Here is a 26,007-nt window from a genome sequence, read left to right as displayed (position 1 = left end):
AGAAGCTGTGGGGTTTGTTTGGTTTGGGTTTTGTTGTGTTTTCTCTTAAGAGGGTACTCCTCCCAGGGGTGCTATGACTGCTCCAGAGCTCATGTGTTAAAGACCAGGAATGAGGCAGTTTTTAATTTGCCTGCTTTGATGTACTGATGTCCCTGTCCAGTATGCTGTTTGTCACAGTCCATGACCCCTTCCAGCCCCTGACGCACCAGCTCAGACCACGCAGCTTTGCCTGTGCCAGCAAGAGGCACAGTGGGTGTTCACAGTCGTGCCAGCCTTGGTTTTGATGCTATCCACAACCTTTTGCCCACATGTCTTTTCCATTACATCACCTTTATTACACGCTTTTTTCCTAACATCAAGCCCAGTCCCCACCCTGAGTCCTCAAAGCCAGGCAGGGTGGCTGTAGTTGGGGTGCAGAGCTGGGCGGAGATTGGTAATGGGGGATTAAAATCCTTCCTGCTGCTGGTGGCGGACATGAGGGAAGGGGTAGGGAGTGGAAGAGGCATCCATGGGGCGATCTATGGGTGCAGTGCAGCCCTTATTCCCTGCCAGGCACAGCCCAGAGCCCCCAGCCGTGTCTCTGGCCCCAAGTAGGTGCCCCCACAGTGCTGGGAGCACTCCTGGCACCCTACAGCAATCCCCCCATTGCAGCTCCCCCAGCACAGCCTTCTGCACTCGGGGACCAGCACATTGCCCCAACTCTGCCCTCACTCTCCCTGAACCCTCTTGTCTGGCTCCCCAAAGCCACGTGGAGCAGCACAGGCATCCCCACAATACACAGGGACAATGCAGGGGACACATCAACACAACCACACGGGCCCTTGGCCGCGCTACCCTACACAGCGCTACATGCACAGCGCCCGCCTCGGGCTCTGCCCTCTGCTCCAGCCCCAGCAAATACCCAACAAACAGCACCAGTTACACCCCTGGGGTGCTGGTTCAGGGGGTGCCCCTCAGTCAGGCAGCAGCTGCTCCAGCTCTTCCTCATTCAGGCCATTGGTGGTGACAATGTGATCCAGCTGCTTCATGTACCGCTCCAGATCCTGCATGAAGTGGGGGATGCGAGCCTTCTCCAGGACCCCGAATTTCTTCAGCCGATTCACATCTTCGTAGGACACCTGGCAGGAAGGAGATGGGGGTCAGTCCCCTCCACCCCAAACCCTGGCAGGTGCCACAGGAGGTATCTGGTGCCCTTGCAGCCCCCCTGGGTCAGTCAAAACATCCCTGCTGCTCGTGGGGTGGCAGAAGGAGAGCTGCTGGGCGTGTGGGATTTGCAAGGATTTGTGGGTTTGGTAATTTTCGGTCACTGCAAGGACAGGTGACAGCAGGACTGCTGTGGCTAAGGGCCAGAAAGGCTTAACCTGCTGGGTTAAGCCTCTTCCCGAAGGTCTCCCACAGAGGATTATGGATTGTCCTGTCCTTCCTTGCATCCTACCCAGCACAGCCTTTCCCTGGTACGCAGAGATCCATGAGCGCAGGGAAAGACAAAGAGCTGAAGGGCTGCCATGCGAGGGCTGGTTTTTGGGAAGCCACGAGATTGAGGGAGCCTGTGTGAGCTTTGGGGTGGGATGGGATTGTGGGATCAGCCACTCCCTGCCCCACCCTCACCCTGGCTCTTACCTTTCCAAGTGCAGCCAGCAGTGGGAAGTCGATGGTCTGCCGATGGCGCAGGATGCGGAGAATCCCGTCCAGGTACACCTGGTCCTTACTGAAACAGCCTGGAGCAGCAGAAAAGGCCTGGGAGAGGGCTCATGTCTTCCATCACCCTCCACTTGCCTGAACGTTTGCTGACCACAATCACCAGAATGAGGCCACTGCCCATACGTGTGCCAGGGCTCAGGACAGCTGAGTCCCAAGGGGTGAGCACTGGGGAGGCAGCCGGGTGCAGCCAGAGCCACAAACGCCACTGAGATACTTTCACATTTCTTTCCAAGTAACTTTTTAAAGGGTAAACCACTGCAAGCATCCAAATGTATCCAAATGTTTCCTCTCCTTTGCCTGCTGCTTCCCCAAGAGCTTGTGCAAATCACTCCCATGGGACAGGGAGAGTGGTGCTCGGAATGAGGAGGGATACAGGGAATGGGTGCTGTAGCTGTGTTGGGAGGAAAGGGTTAAAGGCAGAACTGTGATCTGGAGGATTGTAAATTGCTCAAGTGACCTTGCACCTGGGTGTAACTCTTGATAAGCTTGTGAACAGCAGGCTGGTGACCCCTTTGATCTTGTGTTCCTCTGCCCAGGTGTTGGGTGTTGCTCTGGGGATCCCCCAGTTAGCGAGGTAATGCAAATAAATTTACTTTTCGTGTTCTAGCCATGACTTTGTGCCTGTTCTGGCTGCCTGTGCCAACTCACACTCTACAGGACTGGTGATGCTCAATCTACGCAACAGCAGAGCATACCACACTCTGTTCTTTCTTAAAAAAACAAAAAAGAAATATATAAAATAAGTAAATAGAATTCTTCCCAAAGCTCAGTTGACCCCCCCCCAAGTGGTACCTGGCTGTGAGGTGTCCGTCTGGCCCCGCTTTGCCCGCACACAGTACTCCCACCGGACCCCAGCATCCTGGACGTACTGCTCCAGGTCCTGGAAGAGGGCAGAGAAGGAGAGGCGGCTGGCCCTCTCGATGGTGTAGTAGAGCAGGGCTGCCCGCCACAGGAAGGGCTGCTTGCGGAACAGGACGCTGTGCAGGCTGGCCAGGCCTTCCTCCGTGGGGTTGGCGGGCTTCAGGCTGTACTGCTTGCGGCCCTCGGAGCTGTGCCAGGGCTGCCGGGTGTTGTTGACCCCCCGGATGTAGTGGGTGCCTGGGGAGAGGGGACAGGAGTGAATGCCCAGAGCGTCCCCCAGCTCTGCCCCCACCCACAGCAGCCCAGCTGACCGATCTCGTGGCGCAGCATCCCCTCCAGCCAGTGCTGCCGGGCTCCGGCCAGGTTGATGGCCAGCGTGGGCCGGCTGTCCTCCACCATCATCACTGCCTGCGACAGGAGGTCATCGGTCAGCTGCACCACCACCTGCAGGAGGAAGAGGAGGAGGCAACGGCCATGAGCGGGGGCTTGGCTCTCAGCAGAGGCTGAGATAGTGGCAGATGGTCAGAAAAATCCACTGACACCACGGATGGCACCGTTCGGCACTGCTGCACCATCACTGGCTTGTGCTGCAGCTCCCCAAAGGAATGACAGACAGCAAGAGCCACTGGGGGTAAGGGGGATAATGAGAGGAGAGAGATGATCTCATGCAGGGATGAAGTAGCTCCTTTAATCTCTTTACATCCAACAAAGCTGAGCAGGCACTGTGGGGGTAGCAGGCAGCTCCTGGGCAGCCTCCTGCAGCACCCCTCTGGCTCAAGCATCACCTCCCCAGCTTGTTCCCATGGGCTCCCCACACTTTTGTGGCCACACAGGATGGACATCCTCTGGAGACCTGCCTGGTCCACCTTCTGCATCCCCACTGGCAATGGGATGGAGCAGTAACTTTGGCCATCAAAACAACCCCACTCTGAACACCCAACAGCACCAGCTGTGTAATGGCTCTGCACTCCCCAAGAAACATCTCCTGAGGGATCCAAGGCTCTGGTTCCATTTTCATGGACTTCTCCACAGATTCTCTCATCTGAGGCTTCAAGACATGAGCAGTGAGGATGGCTCCATGCCAGTCCACCCTCACAGGTGGAACCGTGTATGCTGGCCACAACTCACAGCACGGATAGACATTGCACGTGTAGGACTATTCAGTATCTTTATGCAGGAAAAAATGGTATTTTGAGAAACCTGGCTATCACAGGTGCTGGAGCCAAGAGAGCTGCTCGCCAGAAGTTAACTTGCCAGCCAGCAGCACTTTCTGACCACCTGACCAGATCTGCAGCAACTCAAAGCTGCAGCATCACCAGAGGATGGTCCCTGGGAGCTCTTACATCTGAGGTTTGGCAGTGGCAAACCTCAGGATAGCAATCACAAACCCCCCCTACATATCTATTAACTCTATAAACCACCTGTTATTTCACAACTGACACTTTTCAGGATGAAAACATGTGCCTGTGTTACTACATGACAATTCTTCTCTTATTAAAAAAAAGAGAGGAGACTGAATTGTTTGCTTTAAGTCAGATTTATTATTATTATGAAAGCTAAAAGTGCAGCCTAACAGAGTCCACCACTGGGCAAACAAACAGCATCAAATACTTACAGTGCAACCGCTTACCTGGGTTGAAATATACCAGTGTGAAAAGGAATCCCTCCAGTGTTGACCCTTGTCAGTTCACCTCTGACTCCTCATGCAGAACCAGCCATCCAGAAGCAATGGAAAGGGACTCTGGGCAGTGCCAGAGACCACAGCTTCTTATGCTGCAGCCCTTCTCCTGCTACAAAACCTCATCCTGCTGAGCAGCACCACTTGCCTTGTTTTGGGACCCTCCAGCTTTGCAGATACAACCAGGGCTGCAACTCCAGCCAAAGAGCAGCAGGACCAGCTCTCCAGGTCTGTGACCTCTCTCATTCTGAGCAGCATCCCCAGTGCATCCTTGTGGTCCATGGTTTTGCTCAGCTTTTGTGAATGCACTGATGGAGAAAGAGCTCATCCCAAGGAACCAAGGGAAGGCTTCTGGTGGTCCCCATGGCACTGGGATATTGGTTCCTGTCTCTCCTGGCACTGCTCAGGACCTCTGACACTGAGCAAGCAGCTCAGAGGTAGAGGGAGGCCATTGATGGGATCCCAAGAGACACCAGCTAGCACTGTTCAGGCTGACAACACTCCACAACCCCAAGGATTGCCATGCAGCACTTACCAGTGGGGCCAGGTGTTTTTCTGCTGCACGCTGTGAGCCCACTGAAATCCATATGGAAACTTCTGGCAGCATCATGTCTGCCCTAAGTCAGAAGAAAAGCAGAAGAGCTTCAGGATCTGCAGCGTGGACCCCAACAAAGCAGCTTTTGAGGGCACAAATTTAATTCCAGCATGAGCACTTACCCAGGAACGCGCTGCCTGCGGTGCTGGAAGCAGGATCCTGCCTTTGCTGATGGGTGCTGGGGACAAAGGGCAGCTGCAGGGGCTGCACCAGCCTGGCCACACTGCCTGCAGGACTGCCCATGGGCAGGGACACACCAGCTGCTCATGCTCTGGGCTAAGGTACCCCCAACATGAGGTTCTTCTCTTTTAAGCCACCACGATTAGTATGGATCAGGGAAGCAAAGGGCACGGCAGAACAGACACAGATGGTCAAAGTCAGGAATCAGAGATACAGGTGCAGGGAGGGAGACACAATCTGAAACCAGCCAGTTCCCTGACAGGGTGTGAGATTATCAGTGATGCAGAAGTTTCAACAAGTTTTGGTGTTGTACAGGGTGTGAGTTCTGCCAACCTGGCTGTATCGAGAGCAGGTGAAACCCTTCTCTCTTCCCTACCCCAGACATATCCAGCAAAATTTCCATTGGATAGAAAGGAACAAACCAATGCTTTCATTGTTTCCAAAGCACTTATCAAAGGCCCCAGATAAAACAGCCACACTGATGTGCAAACAGTGACTGAACTCTGTGTTGCCTTGAATCACAGAATGTCCTGAGCTGGAAGGGACCCACAGGGTTCATTGACTAATAGCTCTGAGCACAGGGACAATTACACAGGGCTGGAAGGAAGCCAGTTGTACACCAATACCTAAGAAAATCAATTGCTTTCTGCCCAGCCAGGGCTCAATTAATGGAGAACAGAGTAGCTGAATTAATCAATTAATAAACCCAAGAGATAGAGCTCAACTAGCAAGGTTTAAGTGCAGGTCTGTAAGATGGCAGCTGCTTGGCTGGCTATTGGGACTGGCTCTGGGCACTCAAAGGCAGAAGAATTACAGGGAAACATCTGCAGAAATCTGTTCTGTCCCAAGCAAAGCCTTAGGAGGACCAAGGTGCCAAATCCACATCCCAGGAACACGTTCCTCAGGAGGCATCAGGGCAAACCAAAGGTGTCTGAGGAGGAAATGAAATGTCCTTGGGAAGGAAGGACCTCAGGGGAGCACTCATTCCTGCTTTACCTGCATGGAATGCACTGGGTACCGCTGGGTGAGGTGATACTTTGGAGAAATGCTCACCAATAACCCTCTTTGGAGACACAGGTGAAAAATCAGAGATAGGAAATAGAGTCCGGCCAAGAAGCAGTGGTGAGAAAGCCCCCACACCAGCCAGCATTGCACAGTCCCTGCCCTGCAGCCAACAGCCCCAGGAAGCCCTGCAAGCCAACCCACGAAAAGCCAGGTCCAGAAATCCTTCTCAGATTTTGAACCCAGGACAGTGGAAGTGTTTTGCCCACACCTTGCTGGCAGAGGGGATAAAAAAAGCTCCTTAATGGCAGGTGTGGCATGCTCCATGCTGGATGCTGCAGGGAGTGCAGAGAAACCAGGTTAGGAGATGTTGAACTTCTCCCCTGGCTCTATCCCACGTGGCTACTGTTGTATCTTAATCACGTATTTCCCAGCCTTAAAACCCAAGCCTGGGGTTTCAAAGCACCATAACCTGTGTGTCCTGCAGGACAGCAGGAAGTCTTTTCCCCTGGCTTTGCTTTTGGACAAGTGGGTAAAAGCAGCTGTCAGAGAAGTCTGCACTCCCACTGCCAACAGCAAGAGACAGTTTCCCAACAGTAATTAATGCCTCATGCATGCAGCAAAAGGCTCCTTGCACGGCCATGCAGACAAGCAGCAGCTGCTTCCTCTCTCTCAAGCATAGAAGGGAGATACACATGGAAAACATCACAGGAAGTTTGTGGGGAACCAGCACTCATGTCTTAAAGCTGGGGTATGGTGAAGCTGGAGGTGAAAGGACACCACTGCTCAGAGCAGAAAAGCTTCCTGTCTGTAACCAAAACATTTCTTAATCAGAGTCCTTTTTATCAGAAAATAAATATTTTGCTGTGTTTTACAAGTGATAAAGCAGGGATGTGGATTACCTCTCCCACACAGCCTTCCTTCTGCATGTACTTTCGGATCACGGACCAGATCTGGCACTTGCTCAGCAGCCGCCCGCCCGTGGCCACCTCGAAGCTCTCGTAGGTCCCGTACTTCTCCAGGACAGTCCGAATGATCCTGATGGCCTGTGGCACACAGAAAGTGCAAACATAAGCACAAACACCTCCCTGCTTACAAATACTGCCTAAAATCCAATGTGCAACAAACCCACCCCGATTAACGCCAGTAAAATCCCATGTGGTTTTGCATGATCTAAAAAACCAAGGAGATTGAGCTGGCTGGAGTGGCCACCAGGACAGACAGACACTTCACACAGCATAACCACAGCATATTTTTTCTGCTTTTTATCACCCTTGTAGGCATCTCTTGCAGAAATAGGGCAAAGCAGAAGTTAAACTGCATCATTGCAGTGTGGTTGAATCCATGATTATTTTCAATCTTTTCTGCTTTCAGTTCTCCTTGCAAACTCCAGTGCTTGCACAAAGAACTCCAGCTTCTGAGCCTGCTTTTTACTCCAGAGTTTCTTACTCCAGGGCTGAATTCCAAGCTCAGCAGTGAGGCTGTGCATCACTCTCTGCAGTGATGCTGCTTCAAGCAGCATCTGAGCACCACCAGCCTGCTGTACTCCCAAGTAGCCTTCTAATAAAAGCATCACGTGCTCCATTATTCACAGTAACTTTTATGGAGCATCTATAAAATATGAACATTTATTATCACATTTCCTCCCCAAAAAGTGTGCTTCCATTGCAGATATTTTCAAGCAATTACTTTCTCCAGTCACTGGAATATAAATCAATATATTAATATTAGATATTATATTCATATTATATTAGTACATATTCAAAAGCAGATGACTTTCAACCAGTTCTGGAGTTTCTCCAGCAGTTTTATTGCTTCTGCAAACCTGGCTGGGCTGCTGCCAAGCTTCCCAGCCCCCGGCCACTTGTTGTCCCTCCCTAGTCCCTGATGTTACCAGGATCAGGAGATGGGTGCTCACCACCAGTACTGGTGCTCAAATCATCCAACACCCCATAAGAAAAGAGGAAATAGCTCAAGTTGTGCCTGGGGAGGTTTAGGTTGGATATTAGAAAAAATTTATTCATGGAAAGGGTTTCAAGCATTGAAACAGGGTAGAGGTGCAGTCACCATTCCTGGAGGCGTTAAAAAGATGTAGATGTGGCACTTAGGGATGTGGTTTAGTGGTGGGATTGGCAGTGCTTAAGTAACAGCTGGACTTGATCTTAAGGGTCTTATCCCACCTAAACAATTCTATCATCCTAAGAGGGGCTTTAGGTCTGCATCTGGTGAGCAACCTCCTCTCTCCCTGCAGAAGGTCCTGATTTTCCTTCTCTGGGCAGTTTTCACAGCTGGTTTTTATTCTCAAGTCATTTACTGAGTCTTTCCAGAAGAAGCTGTGCACAGTTTTTCTGCTGTCAGTTTTGTTTTCTGGGGTGCTGGGGTGGGGGGTTTTGGGTTTTTTTGCTTTGTTTGCTGAACAATCAGACTCATTTTTACAGCACTGCAAGGTACCTTCAGCTGACCACTGCAGAAAAACAACCTTTTATCCTCCCACCTCTGCCCTCTCTCCTCCCAGGGGACCCAAATCACTGAGCCAAGAGAAACCCAGCACAGCTGGTGCCCAGGAGTAAGACAACCAGAGAGCTCCTGCCCGGCCTTCAGAGCACATCCTGGGGAGCAACATTCCTGAGATTCCAATGTCCTGAGCATCCCCAGATCATACACCCAACATATGCAGTGGGACAACAAATCCTCCAGCTCTGTAATGGTGCCAGTCAAATTCACGTGGCAAACCAGGGCTGTGATCTCCAGGGTGAGAGCCTCCACAGGGCTGGAAGAATCCTCCTGGCTTATTTAAGTTTTCTATTAAGAAAATAAAACAACCCCCCAAACACATGCAGAGCAGCTGGAAGCAGGGAGCTGGTGTTGGTTTGTCTGCTCATGTCCAAGGATGCTGACTTAGCAAAATGTCTTATTTATTTAATCTCCATAATTAATGAAGGTCTTTGAAAATAAAAGCAGTTTATAGCTAGGAGTTAGCTGCCAATAAAAAATGCTTCCCAAAATAAAAAGAGACTGGAAGGAGGTTACTGCAGGGTAAGAGCAGAGGAACAGTGCCATGAATGCTGTCCCATCCCAGCCTCACCAGAAAATCTGGAGAAACATTAGCAGAAACACTCAACACTCAGCATCTCTTGCAAAAGCTTCCAGGATCCACAGTGGATACAAACCTTCATTCCATTCATTCAAAGCACTGCCCAGAGAAAAATAATCTCAATTATTCCTCTTTTACTCCGCTGCAAGCCAACTGCACCAAAGGAAAAAGCACGGGGAGCAAGAGCTCTGAGCAACTCATTTTACTGCACGACTCAGGGAATAAAATACAGGAGAGAAATTCCAAAAGCTGTGAGGTCTTTGCAGGCGTCAGAGTGTCTCCCCTGCAAGAGCCTTGCTGGCACCAGTTCATCTGGGCAGAGGTATGGCACACACTGGGAATGACAAACTGCTCAGAAAGCTGTGTGCAGAAAGGGCCTGAATCATCTGGATAATAACCCAGGCAGAGGCACGGGCAGTGATGCGGAGAAAAGTAAACATTCAAAAAACAATAAATAAACCAGTGAGGAAGTTGATATTTGAATAAGTAACTCCTGACTGAGAGGTGCAAAGAAACACCTCTGGTGTGCCAGCCTGAATTTGGGATAAGAGGGGGTTTTTATCTGCTCACTTGTACACGTGGCAGAAAGGATGCTCTTCCTAGAGGCAGGATGCTCACTCCCAGGTGCAAACTGGTTTTGGGACACAGCCAGGCTCCCAGCTCCAAGAACAGGGTGAAGGGACAGAGCAGCTCTACTCCTGCATCCACAAAGGCTTGTTTGTGGGTGCAGCACCCTGGAAGGACACTCCTGCCTCTTTTCTCCTGTTAAATGACCAGGAGCAGTTTTCTCAGTGCCATCTCCATGCTAGAGAGCAACTCAGAAATGTTTTAGTAGGGCATAAGCTATGGAAACAGTTAAGAAAAATGATAAGAGACTCCTTGAGTGGAGTCTTCACCAATTAATATCATTACTGACCATGTTTGCTGATGCCTTAAGGATGCTGCTGCACTGGAGAACCTTTAGGCCTTCCAGAAAACAAGCCAGACTTAACCACCAGGTAATTCAGGCTAAGGAGCACTTTCCATGCTGTCACCCATGTGCTCCAGCTCCTCTGCTGTTAGTTCTACAGCAACAAGTGCAAAAGCATACCAGCAAGGTGTCCCTGATGGAGCACAGCTCCCAGCATAAGCAGGAGTCAGTTTGATCATAGAAACACAGAGTGGCTGGGTGGAAAGGGACATTTGAGATCATTTAGTTCCAATCCTCCTCCATGGGCTGGGACACCTTCCACTAGACCAGGTTGCTCAAAGCCACATCCAACCTGGCATCACCCAGCACCAGCACGACCCGTGTCACCACAGAGCATGTACCATTCCTGCAGGTAGGTGAGGTTACTAAAACCTGAGGTTTAAGAAATCACAGGGTGAGTGTAATGAAGGCAGGATACCAAAGGTGCTAAGAGGAGAGGGATCAGGCACCAGCTGGGAGGGAAAGAATGCAAGGTTTCACATGGACCGGAGTGATGGTGTTAAGTTGACTGAGGGTGGACATAAGGAATAAATTCTTCCCTGTGAAGGTGACAAGGCCCTGGCACAGGTTGCCCAGAGAAGCTGTGGCTGCCCCATCCCTGGAAACGTTCAAGGCCAGGTTGGATGAGACTTGGAGCAACCGATCTGGTGGAAGATGTTGCTGTCCATGGCACGGTGTGTGGGGTAATTAGACGGTCTTTAAAACCTCTTCAAACCCAAAACATTCCAGAATTCTATGACCATGGACCATCTCCTGGCCAGCCCCACCAGGGTACATCCCACACCCTCGCACCGGTCCCTCCTTTCTCCTCCTCCTCCTTCCCGAGCATCCTTACCCGGCCCCGCCTCACCTGAGCCACGAAGCGGTCGGAGGCGGCCCCGTACTTGTCCAGGACGGCGGCGGGCACCGGCTCCGCATACTCGAACTGCGGGTCGTAGGCGAAGCTGGCACGGAAGAACCGCTCCCGCTCCTCCTCCACGTTCCGCGGCCGCAGCGCCACGAGCAAGCAGGGGCTGCGCCGCCCGCCGCCCTCCTCGCCACGGCCCCGCGCGATGTGCGGCAGCGAGGCGGCGGCCCGCAGCCCCCCGCGCCCCGCCGCGCCCTCGCTCCGCCGCGTCGCGGCCCCGGTTTCGGAGAGGCGGCGGGTTCCGCGCGGGCAGCGCGGCGCGGAGGGCGGCGGCGGCGGCGGGGACGGGCAGGGGCAGAGCGGCGCGCCGTGGCCCGGCCCGCCGGCCGCCCCCGAGCCCATGGCCCCCGAGCCCATCGGCCCCGAGCCCGCGGCCTCCAGCGCGGCGGCACCGGGCCGGCACCGGGGCTGCGCCGGCTCCGCGCCCCGCCCCGAACACGCGCCGCCGCCGGCCAATCGGCGCCGCGCCCGGCGCGCCGCAGCCAATGAGAGAGGAACGCAGAGGGAGAGCCCCGCCCCGCCCCGCGGCGGCCGAGCCCGGCCCGGGCCCGAGCGCTGCGCTCCGCAACGCGGGATCGGGGCGGGCACGGCAGCGCCGCCAGCCGCGGGAGCAGCCCCAGCCCCGGCAGTATCACCAGGCCCGGAGGCACAGCCGATCTCGGTTGCACAGCTTGTCCCGGCTGCATTGTTGCCTCTGTTGCTTGGCCAACCCCAGCTGTCACCACATCACCCCTGGCTGCATCGCCAGTCTCGAGCTGCATCCCCACCCTGTTGGCATCTCCAGCCTTGGCTGCATCGCCACCCCAAGCTGTGTCACCAACCTCAGCTGCATCAGCAGTCCCAGTTGCATTTCCAAGGCCAGTTATATTTCCAATCCAGTTGTTCTGCAAGCACCAGTTACATCATGCTCCAGTAGCACCACCAGCGCTGGTTATGTCACTAACCCCAACCACAGTGTCACCCACATCATGTTGCCAGCCCGGGTCGCATCACCAACCCCAGCTGCATCATTGGCCTTGCGGTTTTTCCCAAAGCCCTGTCTCCTCCAGTGCCTGCAGGCAGCAAGCACCTCACCTTCTGGTTATGGCTGGCTTCACCGTCCAGCTCTCAAGGACAAGGCAGGCCCAGCATGTAGAAGCAAAGTGTGTTTATTATTTTGTAAGTCTGCTGATTTCGAGTTGGTCTTGCCCAAGGAACCTAGCTCACTGCTCTGTAAGCCACACCTACTGTGCTGCCCCCATGCTACCTCTGTGGTCACCTGGTAAGTCAGAGCCTGCTCTTCTTAAGTGGGTTGCTCTGTCCCAAGTGAGCAGAAGCTACAGCACCACAGGTCCACAGCCTCTAAAGTGCCTAAAAATGGCTTGCTAGCAAGAAGGGCTTGTGCATACGCTGGACTTCACAAGTGTGATGTTAATGAGCTGGCAGCATGGTTAATTATCCACCCGCTGGTGGGAAGTGACAAGCCTCTGAAGTAAAATTAATCACCATTCCCGAAAGAAGAACCAATCAGTGTGGAAGTGGGTGCCAGCCCATCCACCTGAGCTGTTGGTCTTGCTCACTTTCCTTCCAAACTCAGCTCCAAGTCTTTTGCTCCCCTGCACGGCAGTTTGTGGTGCCTACCATCATGAAGGGAAGCCAGCCCTCCCTCCTTTCAGTTCTTTTTAGGCTCCTTACGCACCTTGTGTTCACGTAGCATCTTCCCCAACTTCCCAGCCTCTGGGCTGGATCTCGCCTGCCCTGGCTCCTCCTGCTCCTCTTTGCTCCCCAGCAGGATTTCATTGATGTAACTGAGGGTCAGGTTGCTGAAGATCATGTTGAAGTGGTGGGCACCTCGCAGCTCCTGGACGTACACCTTCTGCTTCTGCTGGTCACGCCATCGCTTGCACAGCTCCAAGCTGCGTGTGTTGACGCTGTCGTCCCCATCGCCATAAATTATGTCCACGGGATCCTCATAGGGGAAACGCTCATCGTAAATGTAAGTCTCTGCAGTGGGGAAGCCTGTGCCATAGAGGCAATACGTGTCCACCCCAGGAGGGGGCAAATCCTTCAACAAGTCCTTCATGTCCTCCCACATGTACCAGCCATCCTCCAGGTTGACGTCGGTGAAGAAGCGCTGGTAGTCGCGGTAGGTGTAGTTGTAGGAGGGAGTGGAGATGAAAACGTGGCTCTCGGGCCAGGCCAAGGTGGTGGGAAACATCCAGGGGCTGGTGGTGGTCATGCGCTGCTCCTCACGGAGCTTGATGTTGGACATGAGTGGGATGCCCTGCTCGTCACCTGCGGGACACGCAAGGGCTCATCACAAATGGCACCACAATGTCCCCACACAGACAGAGCCTTTGGAGAGCTGGGCTGGGATCAGCACTCCCCACAGTGACTCACCACGGTCCCCTGGCCTTCTCCAGCTCAGCTCTTCCCCTGCCCATAACCCTTTACCCCCCTGTCTGCAGATATCAAGAACAGCCTTCCAAACTCTTCTCTCCACATCTCTAGCTGCTCAAAGGGCCTGAGTGGAGACAAATCTGGATGTGTGATGGCACAGACCAACCCAGCCCTGAACATTCCCTGCAACCCTGGCACCGCCACACTTGCCTGCAGGGACAGGAGCAAGCAGTAGTAAGTGGCCAACTTGCATGTTTCCTTCAAGCCTTGATATTTTTTGGTGTGTCAGGAGTCCTAAGACCATGGAAGGACCGCAGATGACCTTAAAAATATCTCTGGCTCTTGTGGCAACAGAGAAAAATATTAGCAGGTGACTTAAGGGTGATGCAAGGGGCCAGATGTTAAAACCTTCAAGTGCATGATTTTTAATCTCATGCATTTTTGGACTTGTGACTTGTAGATATTCTGGGCTGTCAGCATTAGGCAAGTGATTGCGGCTTTCTGGGCTGCAAAGAGGCTAAACTGGGTCCCCCACCTCTTTCATCACTCTGCCCTTTCCCTGCCCACCACCCTTCCATTTTGGCAGGAGGGAAAGAAAACAAAGAGGTGGCTGCACACGAGGAGTCACCCACCTGATGCCAGGATACGCAGGGGCTTGACGGAGCCTCCCCAGGGGGCACCCAGGGAAATGAACCCCTCAATGTACTGATCTTTCCAGGCTTGTGTCTGCTGCAGCAGGAAGTAGAGGACGTGCAGGTTGCCCATGCTGTGTGCGATGAGGAACACAGGTCTCTGGTATTCATCGTGCATCTCCTCGATCAGCGCCTTCAGGTTCTGGAAGTACTCGGGCTGCTCCTCTGTGGACAAGAGGGGAGCACGATAGCATGAGGGTCATCCTGCTTCCCTCTGAGCATGGGGGGCCTGGCCACAACTCCCAGACTTACGGGGTCCAACCCTCCAGTCGTAGGGGGCTGCCCGAACCGTCTGGTCCCTCACATAGCCGTTGTTCACCAGGTTCTGCACCATGGTGTGCAGATAGCCTGTGGACAGAGGGAACAAGGGGGAATTAGCTCTGTGGTCTTCTCTTGTCAAGCTTTTTCCATTCTGGTCCTGGTCAAAAAGTTCACTGGTAAGCCCTGTAGCTCAGTGCCTCCAGGCAGACATAGTGACTCTATGCATCCCATTGAGTCCTGGGGTCAAGGATGGGGTGCTCCCTGACAGCACCCAACTGGAGTGTGTTCCCCAGGCTAATGTCCCTCAGTCGCAGTGCCCTGGGCTCTCTGCAGAACTGGTCCCTGCTGGAGACATGGGGACAGCTCCCCATTTGCAGGGAGCACGTGGGATTCCCAGACACCCTGGCCTCTCCTCCTCTCACCTGCCAGCTTGCTCTGATCCAGGTATTCCACAGAATAGGTCTTGCCAAAGCCAGGAACACGGATGTGCACCCCTGGGGCATTGGACATTTTCCGAGAGGTTCGGTTGTACACCACCCTGTGGGGACACGACAGGAGGAGGCAGAAGAGCCATGTCTCCATGGAGAACACAGGGCTGGGGTGGAGATCACTGGGTAGCTGCTTGGACCTGGCTGTTTCCAAGCCTTGTGTGGATGTGAGGTGCACTGGAGCCCAGCCAGAGTCCTTTGTGCTCTCCTGGCTTCCTGGGACAGGAGGCTCTGATGGAACCAGCTGCCACAGCCCCCTGACCCTGCAGCTCTGAGCAGGGTGGCAGCATCTCCAGTGGGTGCTCAGGGTGGTCTGGCTGGGTTTGAGCACATGGCAGGGACTTGGGAAAGGGACAGACACTCAGAGCAGTAGCCACTCACTTGTGTTCCCAAACAATCCCATGGTCCTCCCATTTATTTTTTGTGTGTGCTAGATCATGGCCAGGGGGAGGAGAGGGGAGGGAGATCCTTGGTAGGTCATTTCCCCAGGGAGCTCCCATGGTAGAGTTGGATGGTACCTGGTGTTATCGATCCAGCAGTCAACTCCCACTGGCAGGAAGGTGTTGAGGTTGAGCCAGATGGTGAAATAATCCTCTGTTTTGCGGTAGCACATCCAGTTCACCACATCTGGCTTGTCCAGCTTTGCTTCCAGCTGGTTCCCGAGACATCCGGGCACTGGAGGCACCACAGAGGGAGAGCAGAGCCAGTTAGAAACCCCATCCCACTCACCCTGGGGGCTGCCCTACCTGGTGCTTACCCCACCCCCAGGCAGTGCTCCCCTGGGGTACCTGGGGATGGTTGAGCACCTGCTGGAGCAGCATCCCTGGAGAACAACCCACTCTGCACTGGAGAGAGGGTGCTTGGAGCTGAGACGCTTGGTGAGCATGAAAAGAGTGCTAAAATGCATCCCTGGGAACCCCTAGAGCTGCATTTCTGTGGGGTGACCCCCAGAGATGTCACCCTTGGCTCAAACACACAAGTCCCCAGCAGCACGAAGTATCCTGGGTTATTCCCCCTCCCTGGATGTGTTCCCACCTCCCTCTCCTTGCTGCAGCCTGGGGGAAGAAATTTGTGCTGCCCATTCCTAATGCACTCCTGACACCTTGTCTGGGGGTAGTGGTCAGTTCAGGGATGCAGAGCTCCCAGGGAGAGTTTCCTGAACTTTACACCCTCCATACAGGCTGAACAAAGTGGCTCGGAAGTGGTTCAGTGCTGAGTGGAACTGAACTCTGCAGAAATTCAGTGGGAACAATGAGCAGGAAACACAGCACAGCTTTAAGCAAGTTCATTTTTATGCCCTAGTCACCCTCAGTGGAAGGTGACAGTCACCAAGGTTTGGTCTGCCTGTGGGAATGTCAGTGTGGTTCCCAGCAGGGATGGGACACCTGTCCTGCTGCTGCCATGAGAGATGTGCCTGTGCTGGGATCAAGCACCATGGAGAGCTTTCCCTGCTGTGTGCAAGAGCCAAGAGCCAGCTCCTGGTGCCAGCACTGACTGTGAGGGTGAGGACAAGAGGTGAATGACTGCAGGGGACAGTGAACCTGGTGGAATGGGAGAAGCAGGTGACAAATCCCAAGGCCCTAGCAGGTCCAAGGACTTGCCTGCAATACACGGCTGGGGCTGGTGTGGACCTTCAGTGCCTCATGCCTTGCAAAGGGGGAAGGAGATGTAGCAGTTTCCTTCCTCAACCTGCCTCACAGCTCCTTCATGCCTGGGGCACATCCCTAGGAGTGCAGGGAGGGCCTAATCCTGTCTTCAAAGCACCTGGGTGGGGATCAGACAGGTGTAGGAGAGCCCCGGTAGGAAGTGGGCAGAAGGGATGGTCAGCAAGAGGAGCAGGACCATGAACTGCTCTGACAGCTCCTGAACGTGCACAGCCAGGACCCCCCTGTCCCTGGCACACAGCTCTGAGCTCTGCCTCCCCTCCCAGAGGACATTAGGTAATTATTAAGGGAGTTCTGTGAGGGCAGAGGGGTTATCAGTGGTCCCAAGGGCACTGGGGGTTTCTGGAACGCCCAGCCCAGGGGGATGGGTTGATTGTGGATGCCGAGCAGAAGGAGAGGCAGCCAAGTGGCACAAGGGGCATCTGGGCGTGGGACATGGCCTGGGGCTGGCACCGGGGACAAAAGGAGATGCTCTGACTGTCACAGGTAATCCTGAAATGAGGCACCTGGTGACAGTGAGCTGGGTCTTCTGACCACCCCAGCACATGGAGGCCTGCACCCCCTGATGCCCCTGGGAAGGGAATTTACAGGGTCAGCCCTTGGCATTGCAGCAGGGAGGGATCTTCTGCTTTTTCTCTTCTCTTTTTTTTTAAGGGGAAACTCATCATGATTCAAGAAAAAGGAGGAAAACCCCGACTCTGCTCAGCAGAGTTTTCATGTCAAAACCTGAGCTCAAGTGCCTGGTGCTGGCACAAGAAGGCAGAACCATGCAGCACAGAGGCACCAGCTGGTGGTAGTTGCTTCCACCTCCCTGGGATGATGCCCCCATGTCTCCTTTAATCTCCCCGTGCCCCTGTTCCTGCTGGTTTGTCCCCAGTCAGAGTTGGGATTGGGTGGGATGTGAGATGGATCCTCTTTGCAGCAGGAGAGGATGGCTTAGCCATCTCCAGGGAGTGGGAGCAGACACAGGATGGGGTGGGCTTCAGGAAAGTGAGAGGTGGTGGATCCACCCTCGGCACCAATGGCAGCCTGCTTGGGAAGTGGCAGAAGAGGTTGTGCTGCAGCCCCGTCCCTCTGCCAGCAGAGTTGCCCAGACACAAACAAGTCCTAAAACACTCTGTGGGTCAGGTGTGAGATATCTGAGACCCATTTGCTTTCTGGGGTGCCCAGTCTGCCCCCTCAGCTCCAAAAGGCTCTACCTGGCCATGGCCAGCCGGTGAATGGGAGGGGACTGAGGGGCTGTGTGACACCCTCACTTGGTGGCTCCCATCCACACAGCCAAGACCCATCACAGCCAAACCCCAGTGAGCCAGCAGTGGCACAGGACCCCGGCCTCAATGTCTGCCTGGGGGGCTGCACGGCAGCCAGAGCTCCCACCCAGAGCCTGCAGGTGGCCGCGCTGGCGTCGCCTTACCGAGAACCACGGGCGGTGTGCTGTTCGTCGGGGGAGCTTCTGGAGTGGTGGTGGGTGGGAAGAGGACGTTGAAGAGCCAGAACTGGGCCGTGGGCTGCAGGAGCAGCGAGAGCGTCAGCAGCACAGCCCCGGCGCCGCCGCTCCCCATGGCCGGGATCCTCCGCACGGCTCCGGGCCAAAATGCCTTCTATGATCGTACCGCAGGTCCGGCCGAGAGGCACCCGGGCTGCAGGGGAGGGGAGAGCTGCAAGGGGCTGGCCATGAGGAGGAGGAGGGACGGGGAGGGACGAAGGACTGGCCTTATGGACAAGCCGTGGCCTGTCCGAGCCAGCCCAGCAGCGACAGGGGTTTCTGAGGGCCCCGGCAGGCCTGCTCAGGGCGGCTGCAGGTTGAGCAGCTTCCCGGTGCCTCGGTGTCCCTTTGCCGTGTTCTGGGGAGGTGGCTGCCACGTTCTTGCCTCTGTGTGGTTCTCTAGGGTTAATTGCCCAGGGCTGCCCAGGGCTGCTCACTCCCTGCCTCGGTGAACACAGCCCCTCTCCACTCCTCCTGCCCTGGCGGGGGATGCTGGTGCTGCCAGCGTGGCCAGATGATCCCAGGTATCTGGGAGAAGATAGAGGGGTTGGGATAGGAAAAGACAAATCTGGGCAGCTCCTTGTGCCACATGGCAGTGCCACATTCCCCAGTGCCATCCTGGGCACTGCCCCTGCCTTGTGCAGCATGCTCCCAGTACCCACTGGAAAGCTCCCTCTGTGACAGTCCCAGCTGGGGGAAGCCCCTGCAGCTTCAGCCTGCACTGGGTACATGCTCTGGCTGGGAGGGACCTTAAAGTTAATCTCATTTCAAACCCCTGCCATGGGCAGGGACACCTCCCACTAGACCAGGATGCTCCAAGTCCCATCCAACGTGGCCTTGAACACTTCAAGGGACGGGGCAAAATCATATTCTCCTGCTGAAGGGAAGATGTCTTCTTCCTCCCGGGAAGTGTGAGGTGGGACAGGGATGCTGTAGGGCACTGTTGGGTGGGCTGGCTGACACGGTGGGTTCCCTATGGAGCAAAAGGGGCCCCTCCTGAAGAATGGGGAGGGAGGGCAAGGGAATATGTGGGGTGGCACCTGTAGGTGCCCACCACAGGCTCCGTGTCTCAGAAACCCAAATCCCGCAGCCCTCCCTCCCTCCTGCTTGAACGCGGCTCCTGCGAAAGGGCCGCTGGACTCGGATTCGAGCCGAGACTTTCTCGGATTCAGCCGCAGAGCAGAGCTCGGAGCCTGCTCGGCCCCAGCCACCGCTGCTGCTCTTGCCCCCGGCGGGGCCCTCCTGCCTCCCTCTGGGAGCGGCGGAGGTTTCAGAGCCGCTCCCGCAGCATCCCGCTCCTCCCTGCCTGCGCATCCCTGCAGCAGCGGCGCCTTCCCAGGGCGCATCCCTGTGCCTGCTCAGCGCCCAGGGAGATTCCCAGAACCCGGGTGCTCAGTCTGGCCTGCGCTGGCAGCCTCGTTGGGAGGCGTGGGAGTGGGAAATACCAGAGTCCCCATATTGTCCCTGCAATGCTGAAGAAAGGGGGGTTCCCCTCCACCTGTGATGGACCACCCAGAACCCCAAATGGGAGCCTGGATAGCTCAGTTGGGAGAGCATCAGACTTTTAATCTGAGGGTCCAGGGTTCAAGCCCCTGTTCAGGCGGTGGCATTATCCTTTAGGAGCCTTGAGGCAGGAGAGGAATTTTCCCCTGTCGGGACAAATCCCGACCGGGGCAACTGATGCAGGGAAAAAGCCCGAGACTGTGTTGTCCACTGCTCCCTCGCTCAGGTAAGGGGGTGCACCTGATTTCAGGCAGAGTTCTTAAATTTTAGGCTCCTGGCAACTGTTTTTTTCTGTGTGACAGCCTTCATGAAGATACTGAAGAGACTGGAGCATCTCTCCTGGGAGGGAAGTCAGGCTCTGTTCGGAGCACAAGAGGCTCCAGCTACACCCTGAAAGGGTCAGGAGAACCTTTTTCACTGGGAGGATGAGGAGTGCCCTGCATCACTTTAAGGGAATCCAGTTCATGTGAGAGCAGAGGCTGCAGTGACCTGTGGGGCCACCACACTGCCTCAGTCAAGCCCTGGACTGCCCTGTTGGTGTATAGACACTTCAGGATATTTTTGCGAAATAGAAACTCTTTTAACAGAAAATCAAGCAAATTTTGGATTAAAAATATCCCCTGTCCTATGTAAAATTTTTAAAATGTTTTTCAACCTGAACATACATCAGTTGTTCAAGCACAGTAAATTATTTTTCAGGTAAGTTTAGGGGCCTTACACATCACACTTAGTTTCTGTGGAAAAAAAATTATAAAAGAGGAATGAGAAGTTATGTATTTCTTTGTGGTTTTGCTGCTCAGCTGGGTAAAAGTGGGGCAGGCACAGCTGCTGCTAATGGGCAACTTCTCCAGATGTTTGCCTTCTCTTCCTCCTGTTTTATCTTTAGAACAGAAAAAATGCTTTTTGAGCTTTCCCTAAGTAAGAGATATGTATATTATGTAAATGAATGTTGGAGGAGTATGAAGTCATGCAAGTAAATGCCCTATAAATTCAAATCCTAAAAGTAAATGTGCAATGATTTTTTTCCCCTTTATTTCTTGCTCTGGATAAGATACAAAAGAAAATATATCGATTTTATGCTAGAAAAAAATCCCCCCTCCCCTTTTCCCAAGCACCAGCCCTGCAGACTCCTGAGCTCCTCCTGCCAGAGTGCTGCAGCCTCCTGCTGCTCTCAGATGCCCCCACAGCGAGCTGAGTCTCACTGCTGGGATGGTGCCTTCTCCACCACAGCCTGTGCCTCACCTCGTGTCACTTCTCCTCTGAAAGCTGCCCACCAGAGTGAGTTCTGCGCGGCTGTCAGGAGAGGGCACCAAGTCCAAGCAAACAGGGTGACTCCATGAAGGCTCCGGAAGGGTAAAGGCAGCAGTTGGAAAGGCTTCCCCAGGCTAAAGCATCTCCTGGTGCACCCAGAGATCTCCATCTGCTTCTTGGTGCCTGTGAGACCTCGAGTTCCCAGACCTACAGTGTGTCAGGGTCACCCCTCAGCTCTGGGTGGGTTTTGCCTCTGCTGTGAAAGTGTCCCTGGAAGTCCTGCAACAAAAATCCTGCTCCCCTGGAGCAGGGAGTGCCAGAGCAGGACTTTCATCAGGTTATCTGCCTTTTGCTGTGGCAGGTCCTTCATGCCCTGGGGGCCAGGAGCTGAGCAAGCTGCTGCTTCCCACCTCCACTCACTCTGCAGGGCCCCCACAGCATCTTCTGGCCCTCTCTCTGCAAAACTGTGAGGAAGTGGAACATAGAAGGCTGGGCAAATTCCTCTAAATTCTCACGTCTGCCTGAAAAATGGAGAAGCTGGAGTGCTTTCCCAGAAGTGCCACTGCAGCCTCACTGGTGACACCCTGCACAGCAACTGCAGGTCGGGAAATCATTGTTGGTACGAGTCTGGTCAGTCTCAGACCAGCCAAGCTTGTGGTCCCTCCCGAGGCATGACATCTTTTGAAACCCCTAGAGCTGCCTCCCGGCTGTGGACAAAAGCTGCTGTGACTCGGATTCGAACCGAGGTTGCTGCGGCCACAACGCAGAGTACTGACCACTATACGATCACAGCTAAGGAGATCCTGCTGTTTGCCGGGTCTGCCACTCACCGGCAGCACGGTAGAAAGGGTCCCTGCACTGTCCCCTCCACTGGCACCGACACCCAGCACAGCCTGGCTAACAAATCATGTTTATTTAAGGAGGCTACAGATGGGCTTGGATGCTGTTGCTCAGAGCCTTGGCAATGTGGGAGGGGCCCCAAGATCTGCAGAACACTGGCAGTGCTGGGATGGCACCCAGGAAATGAGACTGCTGAAAAGGACAGCGCTGCTGAGGGGCCTCATGCAGTGGGGCCATCATCCTATAATACAGCAAAGTCAGGGTTATAATAATTTCAGCTAAATCTAAGTGATACAACAGATGAGGAATTAATGAATTTATTTTAGCATCCTCTGCGATATGACAAATTTGAGGGAATTCATTTAAAAATACAACAAATGGCACAATGATCTCCATGGAGAGCTGAGTGGTGCTGTGGGAAGGATACAGTCAGGGAGGTCTGGGTAATCCAAAATGTTCCTGGTCCCCATCAGCCATCATCCTCAGGGTCCCACTGCCACCTCCCTGACTGATCATGATCCTTCTCCGTGTTTCCTCCACAATTTCATTCCTTCAGCATTGAACTTTGGTGACTCCAGAGCTGCATTTGCTGCTCCTGGCCCTGGCGCAGGTTGGGCTCAGTGATGGTGGTGAAGAAAGGACTCTGTGGGGGTGAGAGCTCCCTGCTCCACATCCAAGGCAGCCCACAGCCCACTGGGAGCCATCCCACTGCTCCTCCCCACCCCTCCCTGCACCGCAGGATGCACAGTGGGGGATCCCCAGGGTCCCCATGGACCCCAAGGCCCCGTGTGCCCATCTGGTTCCACACCCCACTCCATCAGCCCCATGGTGAGTCCTAGGGGACCTGTGGGCACCTCAGCTCATCACTGGAGCCTCCAGTGCCACGTGTGCCCCATGGAAATGTACACAACACCAAGAGCCAATCCTGCCTCCACACACCAGCTTGCAACAGGGAGCAGAGCTGCCAAGATGAAAGGTACAGACAGGATTTAACAGGAACACAGAATAGGTTCCCATCCCTGAGAGGGCTCAAGACCGCACTGACAGATTTCCCATTTGAGGCCCTGGTCTTCATGGATGTTTCTGAGTGCCTTGATTCCCAGCAGGGCATAAGCAAGCCAGGAGGATCACATCAGGTTTTGTCTTCCTGACCTATGTAGTAGAGGAGTTAAACTGAGCAGTGCTCTGCTTTAACTTTGAACAGGCAAACAAGAAAGGACTCACTGGGGAGAGTGCCTGAATCACTGTAAGGTGGTGCTGCCATTCTGAGGGAGACTTCTGGGACGAGCCCAGGCACAAATTCCTATCAGGATGGTGTCCAGGTCCCCAGTTAGACAAGAACAAATGCTCAGACCAACCCGGCTCAGTGATATGCAGAAATAACTGAGAAGAGCTCTCAAAGCACCAGTGAGGATTGTCAGTGACAGTTAATAGAAGATCAAGGGAAGGAGGCCCACACAGTACTATTAATTGTTTGTGGAAACTCATTTACTAAGGGTCAGGTAAAACATGGTGCAGCAGCAAAGGTCCTCACAGTTGGAATCCTGAATCAGCATCTCACCAGGGCAGGACCTTCCCTTCCCAGTCCAGGAAGGCCCCAGTCTCCTTCTCAGAGATGGAGGACAACATCTTCAGCATCCCTTGCACGCTGTCATCCACTGTCAGGGGAGGCTGTGGGGCAGAGAGAGAAACAGCTCAGTGCTCGGGGGCCTGCCCTGAAACACATCACTGCTCTGGACAAGAAGCATTCCCAGTCCTCACCTCCCTCCCTCCTGTGCCTCCCGGGTACCTGGCCAGGAGCTCTCACACAGCCCAGCATGAGACCCCAGCAAATTCTTCATTCCTAAACGATGAGGCTCTCACAGACCATGGACAGAACATCTCTTACCTTATATGATGCTCCACCCGTCATGTCAGTCTGCACCCAGCCGGGGTGGAAAGTGATGCAGAGGATGCCGTGCTCCTTGTACGCCAGGGACTGGCACTTGCTCAGCATGTTCAGAGCAGCCTGTGGAGAGACAGGGAAGAGACAGCAATGGGTGGGGAAGGGGGGCTGCCAGGGGACAGCTGGGGCAGGGATTGGGCAGATGGGGAAACTTCCTGAGGTACACAATGCTCCCTCACTAGCCCCATGCAGATGTCCAGCCTAGAAGAAGTCCCACTGTATCATGTCCCTCAGAGGAAGTACCCAGGGGCAGGCACATAACTGAGCTGTGATGGGCACCCAGGGACTGACAGGAGCTCAGTCACAGCACAGAGAGGGGTGCAGACTGAGGTGGAATGTTGCAAGGCAGTGCGATCATTCGGAGGGGAAAATGTCTGGGCTCACCCACAGCAAAATCTGGCAGTACCTTGCTGCAGCGATACGAGACAACTTGTCCAAATTCCCACACATACATATCCTCAATGGAGCCTGCATAGCTGGACATGTTGACGATGGCAGCCTTGCTGCAGCTCAGCCCTGAGCCTGGGGTCTCCTGGGCAGCCTTCTTCAGCAAGGGCAGAAATGCCTGTGAGGAGACAGAGGGGACAAGAGCGCACATGGAGATGGAACAGGGCAGGAGAGAAGCTCCTTCCACAGTGGGCAACACTGACACCAGCACTGGGGTGTCATCCTCCCTCCTCTTTCCCAGCGCCCCAGCCTGGCTGGCTCCAGCTCCTGAGCTCCAGCTCATGGCTCCCTGAGCTTCTCATCAACTGAGAACCCATCAGGGCACCAGAGCACTGACAGGAGCCCCTCCCACTGGCCCTTCACTCCCTCTGTGATGTCCAGCTTGAGCACATGGGAAGGGGCAAGGGATCCTTCTGGACCTGTGCTGTAGTGCTGGTGACTCACCTGGCCCATCAGCAGGGGTCCAACCGTGTTGGTGGTGTAAACCTGTATCATATTCTCTGGTGTCTCATTATCGAGGGAGCATGGCTTTGCCATTCCAGCATTGTTGATGAGGAGGTTGAGCCCAGAGCCCCCCAGGTGCTCCCCAACCTTGGCTGCAGCTGCCTTAATGCTGGTGGGGTCAGAGACTTCTGCAGGGCCAACACAGGGGAGGTCAGAGCCTGTGTCCCCGTGCTGGAGTCCCCTCTGTTCCCCTGGAGGTGGCAGTGCCCGATGGCCCTGCAGGCACCTCCCATGGCACAGCTCCCTCCCAGCACAGGCTCCCAGGGTGTGCCCAGCTGGGCACTCTCCAGAGGTACTGGGGCAAAGGACCCGCACCTCGGAGCACCTACCGAGCTGGATGATGATGATGTTGGGGTGCTTGGAGGCCAAATTCTGTAACTCCTGAAAGAGAGGGCACAGTGTGAGCATGGAGAGGCTGAAGAGGCTATGCAGAGGCTCAGTCTTTCCCAGCTAAAGCCCACATTGCTCTGGATCCATCCTGCACTGCCGTGGACCTGCACTGTGCCCCAGCTGCCCTGAACCCAATGGATGGGGAGGACTCCATCACCAAGTAGCGCAGTTCCCTCCATGCATCCCATGCCCAGCTGCTCCCACGTTGTCTCAGCCCAGCTGCCCTGTGCCACAGGTGCCTGACTGAAGCTCTGGCCCCTTGCAAGCCCCATCCCTGTACCAGTCTTCCCCTGGCACCTAGTGCTCCCATCCCCCAGCACAGCCCCTGCCTCCCACCTGGCCTCACCTGTGCTCGCTGTCCCTTGGGGTCCCGACAGCCTGCAAAGATCCACTGAGGTGGGTTTGGCATCTTCAGGAAATGCTGGACAAACCCCAGGCCGAGTCCCCGGTTGGCCCCAGTCACCAGAACGGAGCGGACGTGGAGCCCTGCCATGCTGCTTGTCCTCCTCTGCTCCAGCTTGCACTGTTTGCTCTGCTCTCTAACATTTCCTCTTAGCTTTTTCCAGACACCCCACCCACTCAGGCTTAACACCAACCCTTGGATCCAGGAGGAGCAACCTCACCTGCCCTTCAAACTCCAGGCCATTGATCCTGGCTGGAAGCCAGTCCTTGTTTCCAAAGGGAAAAACCCTTGGCGGTTTCAGGCAAATTCTGCTGTCCTTGGGAAACCTAGTGCCACAAGCCAGGAGAGGATGATGCGGCTGAGGAGGGAAGGAGCAGCATGTGGAAGGGATGTGGGAAGCTCCAGGGCTCACATGGGCTTGACACCTTCACAAGAAGGGCTTTCTGCATCAGACCCACACAAGACTGGGAACAGGCTGATCTCATCCCCCTGCCCCGCTTGCCTGGGCCAGGACACTCCTCACATGGCCACCAGCAGACACTCTCTGCCTTGAGCTGGCCTCCTCCGAGCCAATGCCCATTCCCTGATTGTCAAGTGAAACAAGGCTCCCATGGAGGGAAGCACACCCAGAGGACCCAGTCTCCTGGCAGAAGGATGGGCACCTGCATGGCCAGCCCATCCCCAGCTGCTGGCCTTGCACTCCAGCAAGACACAAACTGCAGGCTTGACACATCTTCATGCAGCATCTGTGTCCTTGCAGCAGGAA

The 26,007-nt window shown here is 54.6% G+C and overlaps 3 protein-coding genes and 2 non-coding genes across 5 annotated transcripts; 1 reads left to right on the top strand and 4 right to left on the bottom strand.

The window, feature by feature from the left end:
* Positions 1-311: 311 nt before the first annotated feature.
* On the bottom strand, positions 312-11,330 carry MATCAP1 (microtubule associated tyrosine carboxypeptidase 1). Its single transcript, XM_030227714.2, has 6 exons — positions 10,932-11,330; positions 6,920-7,063; positions 2,874-3,006; positions 2,494-2,799; positions 1,621-1,718; positions 312-1,118 (listed from the first exon to the last, which is right to left on the bottom strand). The coding sequence occupies exons 1-6, from the start codon at positions 11,328-11,330 to the stop codon at positions 954-956; spliced, it is 1,245 nt and encodes a 414-aa protein (XP_030083574.2). The 3' UTR covers positions 312-953.
* Positions 11,331-12,120: 790 nt separating this feature from the next.
* Positions 12,121-18,118, bottom strand: LCAT (lecithin-cholesterol acyltransferase). The gene is made up of 6 exons (XM_009090703.4): positions 17,887-18,118; positions 15,327-15,483; positions 14,743-14,858; positions 14,312-14,407; positions 14,000-14,224; positions 12,121-13,262 (listed from the first exon to the last, which is right to left on the bottom strand). The coding sequence occupies exons 1-6, from the start codon at positions 18,032-18,034 to the stop codon at positions 12,640-12,642; spliced, it is 1,365 nt and encodes a 454-aa protein (XP_009088951.1). The 5' UTR covers positions 18,035-18,118; the 3' UTR covers positions 12,121-12,639.
* A 1,370-nt stretch (positions 18,119-19,488) lies between these two features.
* Positions 19,489-19,561, top strand: TRNAK-UUU (transfer RNA lysine (anticodon UUU)). The gene has a single exon. It is a non-coding gene; the product is annotated as a tRNA-Lys (tRNA).
* Positions 19,562-21,433: 1,872 nt separating this feature from the next.
* TRNAH-GUG (transfer RNA histidin (anticodon GUG)) lies at positions 21,434-21,505 on the bottom strand. Its single transcript has one exon. It is a non-coding gene; the product is annotated as a tRNA-His (tRNA).
* A 1,604-nt stretch (positions 21,506-23,109) lies between these two features.
* On the bottom strand, positions 23,110-25,544 carry LOC103816690 (C-factor-like). The gene is made up of 6 exons (XM_050979059.1): positions 25,185-25,544; positions 24,778-24,829; positions 24,389-24,576; positions 23,904-24,062; positions 23,441-23,560; positions 23,110-23,223 (listed from the first exon to the last, which is right to left on the bottom strand). The coding sequence occupies exons 1-6, from the start codon at positions 25,329-25,331 to the stop codon at positions 23,110-23,112; spliced, it is 780 nt and encodes a 259-aa protein (XP_050835016.1). The 5' UTR covers positions 25,332-25,544.
* Between the last annotated feature and the right edge of the window lie 463 nt (positions 25,545-26,007).

The sequence above is a fragment of the Serinus canaria genome, chromosome 11 (genome assembly GCF_022539315.1).
Source record: "Serinus canaria isolate serCan28SL12 chromosome 11, serCan2020, whole genome shotgun sequence".
NCBI classification, from domain to species: Eukaryota; Metazoa; Chordata; class Aves; order Passeriformes; family Fringillidae; genus Serinus; species Serinus canaria.
Note: the sequence above shows the minus strand (reverse complement) of the source record. Positions and strands in the feature narration are given on the sequence as shown.

What these genes read in the sequence shown, in the direction of transcription:
- MATCAP1 (XM_030227714.2), bottom strand. Translation starts at nt 11,330, where the DNA reads ATGGGCTCGGGGGCGGCCGGCGGGCCGGGCCACGGCGCGCCGCTCTGC. An exon ending in AGGAAGGCTGTGTGGGAGAG is followed by an intron (nt 3,007 to 6,919) that starts GTAATCCACATC and finishes TTCCTCCTGCAG; the next exon opens with GTGGTGGTGCAGCTGACCGA. An exon ending in TGCTGGCTGCACTTGGAAAG is followed by an intron (nt 1,119 to 1,620) that starts GTAAGAGCCAGG and finishes CCTTCCTGCCAG; the next exon opens with GTGTCCTACGAAGATGTGAA.
- LCAT (XM_009090703.4), bottom strand. Translation starts at nt 18,034, where the DNA reads ATGGGGAGCGGCGGCGCCGGGGCTGTGCTGCTGACGCTCTCGCTGCTC. An exon ending in CACACCGCCCGTGGTTCTCG is followed by an intron (nt 15,484 to 17,886) that starts GTAAGGCGACGC and finishes TGGTGCCTCCAG; the next exon opens with TGCCCGGATGTCTCGGGAAC. An exon ending in CGACTGGAGGGTTGGACCCC is followed by an intron (nt 14,225 to 14,311) that starts GTAAGTCTGGGA and finishes TCTTGTCCACAG; the next exon opens with AGGAGCAGCCCGAGTACTTC.
- LOC103816690 (XM_050979059.1), bottom strand. Translation starts at nt 25,331, where the DNA reads ATGGCAGGGCTCCACGTCCGCTCCGTTCTGGTGACTGGGGCCAACCGG. An exon ending in CCAAGGGACAGCGAGCACAG is followed by an intron (nt 24,830 to 25,184) that starts GTGAGGCCAGGT and finishes CCTCTCTTTCAG; the next exon opens with GAGTTACAGAATTTGGCCTC. An exon ending in TCTCGTATCGCTGCAGCAAG is followed by an intron (nt 23,561 to 23,903) that starts GTACTGCCAGAT and finishes GTCTCTCCACAG; the next exon opens with GCTGCTCTGAACATGCTGAG.